Genomic DNA, 8,658 nt, shown 5'->3' on the forward strand with positions numbered 1-8,658 from the left:
CACGTTCCTTTTCACCACACAGCAAAATGGCAAAAAGCACAGTAAATACTCCCTTTGGGGACAAACACCACCAGTTTCCCATGGAACATAAGTCCCTATCTTAAAAGGGAGTTAGGGTCTACAGTTTTTGCAGTAACAGCATTACACATTTATATGCTAATATGCATCCAGAAGTGATTTAAAGCAGGGATATAACTGGTTCTTTCTCCTCTTACTGCACTGCAGCAAAGGAATATGGCAGTTGTTTAATAGCACATAACAAAATTGCAGGACTGCTCATGGAAGGAAAAATAATCTTCAGAGGAGGGGGATTTAAGTAGGTAGAATGCAATTACCTAAATTGAAATTTGGTGGTTAATGACCTTGTGCTTACAAAAACTGCTACATAGTCCTTAACGATCAGAGCTTCCATTTTAAGTCTCATTGACAGTACTTCCATAACAATGATCATGAAGCTCTGGCCTAGTAGAAAGTCAATGAGAAGATTAACAGCCTTTTAATTAATTCCCCATCTTTTTTGCTGAATCTTCAGGAAAGGCCAGGTGTTGCCCTGTGACAGTGACTCAGCCTGCCCCTGCGTGGCACAAGCACATTGGAGACCCAATAGGCCAAAAGAAGAGAGATGCAAAACTTCAGACAGGGAAAAAGCAGGCAACCATATAAATTCTTAGAAGACACAATTTGACTTTCATAGAAGCATTCTTTACAAAGAGGCTCATTCCCAGCCAGGGATGAGACCACAGTGAGTGATATGGCACCAGGTCACGGAACTGTATCATTTCTATGGTGCTATCAAAAAAAAAGTGTGATGCGAAGAACATATTACCCGCAAGAAGCCTTCAGGGTGCAGAAATAATCCCCATTTGAAAAAAGTTATGGGAACTACTTACTTCGTGATCCATTCAAAATGAGGACCACAGGGGGTGGGGGCGAATTCAAAGGAGAAGTTGAATCCTCTCCACTCAGTCTCTGCTTTTCAAATAATCTCCTGACTTCACACAGCTGAGCTGAAATCCCAGGTCTGAAACAACCTTTTCAAAAGGTTTCCAGCAGCCCCGCCATTGCCCTTCACCCCTGGTGTCACATGTAGCCAGGTGTAATGTCATCAACAGGTGATTGAATGAGGGTTTTTTTCCTTCTTTCTATAGCTTCTACTATGAAAAAGTCCTTTTCAGAGTCAAACAGCACACATGTCCAATGGTTAGAAGAAAAGTAACATTTAAACACCAAAAAGGCCATATAGTGCCCAATTCCTTGAATAACACAGCCCCAACACCTTAAAGCAAATGCCTTGCTGTGTACCAAATTGGAGGGAATGTTTTGACTGTCTTTTTAGCCAGAAGTAGGGACAGACCCTTCTCTTCTTCCCCCACAACCTCCTTCCCCCATTCAAGAGCAATTCTTCATCCCAAATCCAGGCTATTACTCTTCTCTCATTTTCCGAGTCCAGCCTTTTCACTGAGACACAAATCTCTCGTTTTACTCTGAGCCCACCGCATGCTGGGACAAGATTTCCAGGACATAATAACTAGTGCAGACGCACAGTGATTGAAAGGCAATGCATAATTCAATACAAAGTTTTAAAATTTTAAGGAGCAGCCAGTAGAAAGGAAAGCAGAAAACCTAAACCTTCAACAACTTCTGTCATAACCTGTGCTTGAGACTGCAACACCTTTTTAAGAGCTTCTGAACTTTAAGAAAAGAGCTCAGAGCTGAAACCCAAACCTCTTCCTAGATTTGAAATTGAAACAAATCTCCAGATTCATCAGCCATCTAAGGTCATCTGTTACTGGTGACAGCACCTCAAGACTTCACCCCGGATTTGGCTCCTGAAGCTGAAAAGGCTCTTAAAAACATTTTGCAAGTCTCTGCTGTGTACCCAGACACTCGGATTTAATCTAGAAGCCAATGCATCAAAACCATAACAAGCATCCTTATCGACAATACCCACCTAACTAGGAGCTAAGAAACTTCCAGGTAGAAATTACCATCACTTCAGATTTCTGGCCAGAAAAAGGTTCGAGTAAAACTTCAGACCCACCTCTCTGATGATTCATCTTCTTCTCCGCTTCCTCCCTATCCCAAAGGGTCCCACAATCCAAAAAACACCAAGTGCCCTCCACCTGTTCTTTATATTGCATCAGGCTCAAGAGCCACAGCGGCCGTTGCTTCCCCGCAGCCTCAGTGCTAATGAGTTGTGCAGGTGGTCGTCATTGCACTGCTGGGTTGCAGAGGTCTCCTTGCAATCAAGGCACCCGGTGTGAACCGTGACACACGTGTGTGATTGCTGACCTCTCGTGCAAACGAAGGATGTGCTCATCTCCCGGAGATCTCTCCCAGGGCGTATGGGGCTCGGTATCAAACTCTGGACAGATTCTCCCATTCATTCCCGGCCAGACGTCGCGGCAAGACATCGGCAGGGACACGTGCTAGGTGGAAAGGCAAGGGGTCACCTGGGTATCCTCACGATGGAGGTCCAGGCGTGGTGGTTCCCTCACCAAGGGCAAGACGAGCTCCCACTAAAGCCTGTACGCTCACAGGGAGGAGACACCTCTGCCATTCGTGGCAGCCTGTGGACAAGCTCCTGGGATAGCAAATCCCACTCTGTCCCAGGGCAGAGGTGAAAAGGGAGCTGGGAAGGGGAAGAAGGGACCTTTCTAAAATATCTCTCTTCAACCCTCCCCTCACCCAGCCCCCTGTGACTGGGGCTGTCAGCAGCAGCTCTCTCTGAAGTCCCCTCTTTCATAATCGGCTTCTTTTGATCACACGCTGCAACAGCTGAGGTTCTGCTTAAAAGCAAGTGAGGAAAAAAGCAGGTCGTTAAATACATAGGAAACGTCATTCCTTACCTGCCAGGCACCCCGGGAGGGCAGGGAGAAGGAGGAATGGGGCAGGAGGGAGCGAGAAGCAGGGAGGGAGAAGGGGCAGCTCGGAAAGGATATGGGTTGCACACCATTTTGATGCACCAGTTCCGCGGGCTGGTGGTCTGCTTCAAGCAGAAGAAGACAACCGGGGCCAAGTCAGGGTAGGGGACATCAGGGTCCGGCGGGGAGGTGATTTCCTCATCCTCACCCAGCTCCGGGGAGGATGGCGGCTGCTCCGGCGGCGTCGGCTGCTCCGAGACCCCCAGATCCACGGGCTCCAGCGGGCAGACGGCAGAGGTGTGAGGGGGCTGCGGGCCTGCAGGCCGGGTGGAGGGAGGCTGAGGGACGTACTCTGCCATGCCAGCCGCAAGCGAGAACCCCTGGAGAGGAGGGGAGAAAGAGAAACGAAACCCACGTCAGGCATCAGCAGCGAGAGCGCAGCACGCCCGCGCTCTCCCGGCGAGCTCGGAGCAGGGGAGAGCTGCGGGGCTGACGGCTCCGGCAAAGGATAAACCACAGTCGCGCTTTGTGCCGAAGCAATTTTAAGCAAAACTCTCTTCTGCCGGTCCCTCTCTCCACCAAGACTCCTCCGGCTAGTCCTCTCCATCGCTATCTACATCAGCCCTGTAGGTCCTGAGACGCCCCGGCACGGCGCTCCACCATCTCAAGTGATGGTGCCGACTCTTTTGGCGACGGCCTGAGCACCTTAACGGAGCTCCCCGCTTCGGAACACAGCCACCCTGCCCTTGCAGTCCTTCACGCGGTCCTGCCAAACCCGGGTCCAGCTCCGCTGCCCCAAGCATGCCCTCTCCCATCCAGGAATGCGCTGGGCTGGCCGTGCGCCACGCCAGACCGTGGTGGAAGCACCATGAAGACGGGTTGCAAAAGGTATTCCACTAAGCAGAATGGTCAGGGAGCGTGGGTGGGCGAAGGAAGAGCAGAGGAGCAGGTCTTACGCTCAGTGGCACCCAAGTACTGCAGAGCACCGTGCTTTTGCTAAAGAACTTCGCTTTGCTGGCTGGGTGCACTGAACGGTGGCCTTGTTCTGGGAAAACGCAAAGGAAAACGTCCATTAAATAGCACAGTGGAAGTGGCTTGTCAACTGAGGAGAACGAAATAAACTCCAAGGCCTGGCTTTGGAGGGGCGTTACAGTGATGCTCTTAGGAAAGAGAGCTTGCCCAAGGACTGCCCGATGGTGGCCTGACAGGCACTTTCTTCCCTTCACCCTGCTGGCATGCTCAAGCATCTGGAGTGCCTGTGCTACAAGTACAGGTTTAAAAGCAATACAAGAGCCCTCAGACAGACCACAATACAGAAAGGGACTATCAGCAGCAGGAAAAGATGTCTGTCCATGGCAGAGACCTTGTCTCCTCACATCCTGGCCATATGTTATCCTCCCAAGGACCTTCCTTAGTTCCCTTCACTTTAGGATCATGCATCTCTGCTGCCACTGCTCTGCCTTGGCATGCTGCACCCTTGATGTTTAAGCCCGAGACCCCTTTGATGCCCACACTTCTGGATCCGTGATCGCCAGTGCTCTCCACAGCACTCATCTGCCAGGTCCGGCCAACCTTTCCACCTTGGGCTGCAGTCCCCCATCATCCCCGGTTAAGACCCTGTGAGCTCTGCCTACCCACCCTGCTCTCTCAGCTCCTCGCTTCCAACATGCACTTTGATCCAAAGCTTTGCTTGTTCTTCGAGCCTTGGTATTTGTCAGAACAAAGAGCAGCAAGCACAGAGGTTTAGAAAGCAGACATAGTGTCCCTTAGGGGATAGCACAGAGACTCTTTGAATTCATTACCCCAAAGGCCTCCAGCTATTGGAAGGAAACAGGTATTGTGTCTCCTGACTGGCTTTGGGATGCTGTTCATAATTTTTTAACCCCTGTGACAGAAGTGGCAGCACATCCTTCCCACCACCCAGCACCTCTGTTTTCACCCTCACCAGGTTTTTAACTCTGAGCACCTATACAACTCCTTGTGCCACTTTTTCCGTTCCCTATTCCCACCAGCTTCCCATTGCCTGCTCTGAGCTGGCTCCCTTGCAGGCTATTAACATGCAATGGCTGAGCCCAGCTTCTTTCCCATTAACAACACGAAGGAGAAAGGTTAGCAGGGACAGCCAGGAGGAATGACTTATTACGGTGCTCAGAGCATCCACACTGATGAGGGCATGACGATTCCAAACTGCGACGTACAAAGCTTCATAATTAACAATACAACTGAGCAAGGGAATGGGAGAAACAACCTCATCAGCGTTTCCCTGCTTTCCCTCCAAGCGAACATTCAGGGCCTCTTCTGCATCTCGCCACTGCCAGATGCAGCTGGGACTTTGGGATGCAGCTCTGCCCATGTCACACACGTGCACAAATTGGGTAGTGGCTGCATCACAGGCAGTTTATCGCTCCAATTTGTGCAGCCCAGAATGGCTCATTGGAGGTCATACAGACACAGAGCTAGGTGAATCCCTTTGGAAGTCCTAAAGCTAAATACAGTCCTTGAATGACAGCTGCCCCACTGGAGATGAGAGCAATACCCCTTTCCTTCCTGACATTAAATCCCACTCTGCCACCCAAGCCAGCTCCAAGGCTGTGATCATGGCATATTTCCTACATTAAGCAGGATTAATATGCTGTGTCAAAAGAGGGAGAGGGGAAACCCGAGCAGTGGGGCACTTCTGAGCTCTTTATGCAGAGTCAGTCCTCCTGCCTCAACTTCAAAGGGGAAGGGAGTGGTTTTCCTGCCGGAGACAGATCCAGGGTGCTCACCACTACCAGCTCAGATGTGGAGGTTGGAATCGGGTATTTCCACTGTTTTGGCCAGGCCAGGCTGCCACTCATGCAATGCTGATATTGTCTCCGGGATTGCAATTACTGGCCTTCCCGTGCCATAGCATTGCTGTGTAACTTGGTTGGAGTGAGCCTATTTAAATCAAAATGACCAAGAGGAATGAGTTTGGCACACACACACATCTGCATACGCAGAAAAACATGCCTCAACGGCGAGGCTTCCTACCCAGATGAAAGACAGTAATAGTAAGACCAGACAGGATTATAAGGCTCCAGAACTTGACCTTCCCTTTGTGTAAGCGCTTCTCACTGCGACAAGGGCAATACGAGGGGACAATCAGGGGGTTATGGGGTGGCCAGATGCACGTTCTTCCCACTCAACCATTTGCTCAGGCAAGCCTATCCCCAGGTGGCGGTGGCAGGCCAGACCCATCAGTGCAGACCAAATCCTCCCCACCCCTGACTGTTATTTTCTGGCCAAACTCCCCCCAAATGCCCAAAGACATTCCCCCGCAAAAGTCGCAAACCGACGGAGGAGCGATGCTGCACCCGCCAGAGGAGCGATGCTACACCCGCTGCACTTCCCTCCAGGGGAAGGGAAGGTATTTGTGGGCTGGCAGCTCCTCCTGCTTCTCTCCCTGCACAGCCTGCACCAAAGCCTTCCCCGGAGCCAAGTATCGAGTCAGCACTCTTCCTCCCACTCTCCGTCCCCAAGGGCCATTTAAAACCACCACCATCCCGAGCCGAGCCCCTGCTGGTCCTGCATCTGGCACGCACGCCTGCCCCGGACACGTGTGCTGGCGGGGAGCTCCTTGACTTGGCAGGCATGGGAGATGCCGCCAGCCTCTGGCTCAGCCCTTCCCTGCTTTAAAGAAAGCACCTGATCCTGCCGGACTCTGCTGGGGAAGAAGGGAGAAGGATGCTCTGGAACAGCAAGGGAAGTGGTGGACTTAGTGAGCAGGGGAGATTACTTGGGAGAAAAAAGAGGAGACGTCACAGTTCAGGGGAAGTGCTTCAGATTGGGGGTGTCTGTCCCCAAGGGCGATCTCGCCTCCTGGCACGCTGCTCAGAGGGGTCTCTGATGAGACACGCTCCCCTCCACGGCTGCAACTGGCATCCCGGGGCTGATAATGCCACGACCTGCCAGGCACGCCACAGTCGACCAAAGTGCCACGAGCGAGCCAGCCCAAGGTGTCCTGCGGGCATCACGCCCCAGCTGAAGCGGTCTGCTGGCTCCTCGCCACCCCTCCTCGCAGGGGTTTGGGCAGAGGGGGGCCGTCAGGGACTACGGGTGAGGGAGGGCTGGTGGGACCTTTGCAGTGCTCATCCAGGCCTTTCCTGAAAACCTCTAGCGTGCGGAAAGGATAGGTGAGACTATTCCATCTTGCCGGTGGAAGAGCCTTCTGCAGCCAGACGGGAGAGGGAAACACCAGAGAGAGGTCCCCAGAGCATCATCCCAGTGCTGGAGGCGATCCACCCAGAGCCCAGCGGGATGTCTCCACTCCCACGCACGGAGCATCCAGAGTTCACCTTCCCCACCACCACCCTTAGCCCCGTATCCCTCACCAGCCCACGCTGCCCTGGGACCATCCCTTCCTCCCTGCAGGCTGCTCACACGGGCAACACCAGGGCTTGCAGACGAGATGGAAATGCGGGGTATATTTCCTTTAAGAGCAGCCTCACATGTATACAGAACCTCCCATCCTGAGGGGACACGAGTCCTTTACAGACCATCCATCTCCATCATTCACCGGTTACCCAGAAGCAGCAGGAAGCGCAGCAGCCCCCCTGTCCCGCTAACACCCCGCGACACCCTTGCAGAAGAGGGACAAAGATGACAACCTCCAGCTGGCATCGCAGGGGAGGGCAAGACGGCCCTGTCAATCGGAGCAGCACCTGCAGCACACGTATTTATTTATCATCTCCAAACTTCCACCTGAAAGTTGACGAGCATCTCGGGGCACGGCTCTTGCGGCTGGCTTCACACAAACCCAGACTTATTTAAGGATGTCTCTGACTGTGCGGCATATTTATGAATGCGTGTGGGTGACCCCACTCGGTAGCTGCGTGTGCGCGTGTGCCTCCCAGGGTGGTCTGTTGTACATGGTTGTGAGTCCGCGTTTGTTTGTTGCTATAAATGGCAAGCACCGCTTGTGTGTTATCTTTGATGCATGCGTCTGGCTGTGGGGATGTGTTAGTCATACAGGTTTCACATTTGGAGCATTCGCAGCGGTACAATATAATTAGTGGTGCACGGCTCCCTCTCTGTTTATGTTCATCTGGCATCGGCGTGTTTCTCTGCCTGTTCGTGTGAGGCAGCGCCTGCTCTCTTCTGCCTGTGTGTGCGTGGAGGTGTATCAGCATCAGCAAGGAAAAGGGTCACTCTTATTAGCAGCTAATTTGAAAGAGGAGCTTTCACATCTCCATCATCTCAGCACCTCCTCATGCAACGGGACATGGCAGAACCCAGCAGAAAGTGTTTCAAACGGGGCCCGAATCCATCGCTCACAGGTGCCCGCGTGCCCGCGTGCCCCTGAAACGTGCCGTCCGTGGCCTGCAGCAGGGCCGGGGTCTCCCGCTTCCCTGCCTGGTCTGATGCCCACGACCTGGGTTGCCTTTCAGCTGCACTCTGGGCGATCGCTGTGCCTTATCTCCGCACATGTTATTAACATCAGCCAGATTTGCTCAGGAGCTTGACAGCCTCCCCCTTCCCACCCTGGTGATTTTGGATCCCTCCTCCTGCTTGGGACAGGGAGCAGAAGAAATTCCCTCATCCCACTGAGCAAGGGAAGGAGCAGTGTGGTCAGCACAGGACGAAACAGAGATAAGCAAACTATCTGTCCTGAAGCCTCAGCAATACCCTGCCTTCAACCTGCACCGCAGGCAGCACCCCACAGCTGTAGGAAGAGCAAGCCCAGATCTCCTGGACTCTCCCACCCGTACCATCGCAGCCGATGTCCACCACATCGCTTCCCCCTCGTGTGCCCGGGATAGCCCCGTCCTGG

At 52.8% G+C, this 8,658-nt stretch overlaps 1 protein-coding gene across 1 annotated transcript in view; it reads right to left on the reverse strand.

The window, feature by feature from the left end:
• CACNA1I (calcium voltage-gated channel subunit alpha1 I) overlaps positions 1-3,238 on the reverse strand; it is a 158,417-nt gene extending 155,179 nt beyond the window's left edge. Inside the window, exon 1 of the mRNA XM_075051956.1 lies at positions 2,943-3,238. Coding sequence (XP_074908057.1) covers positions 2,943-3,223 — 281 coding nt within the window. The 5' untranslated portion in view covers positions 3,224-3,238. The remainder of the gene's footprint in view (positions 1-2,942) is intronic.
• Positions 3,239-8,658: the final 5,420 nt, after the last annotated feature.

This window comes from Buteo buteo, chromosome 19 (assembly GCF_964188355.1).
Source record: "Buteo buteo chromosome 19, bButBut1.hap1.1, whole genome shotgun sequence".
Lineage (NCBI taxonomy): Eukaryota > Metazoa > Chordata > Aves > Accipitriformes > Accipitridae > Buteo > Buteo buteo.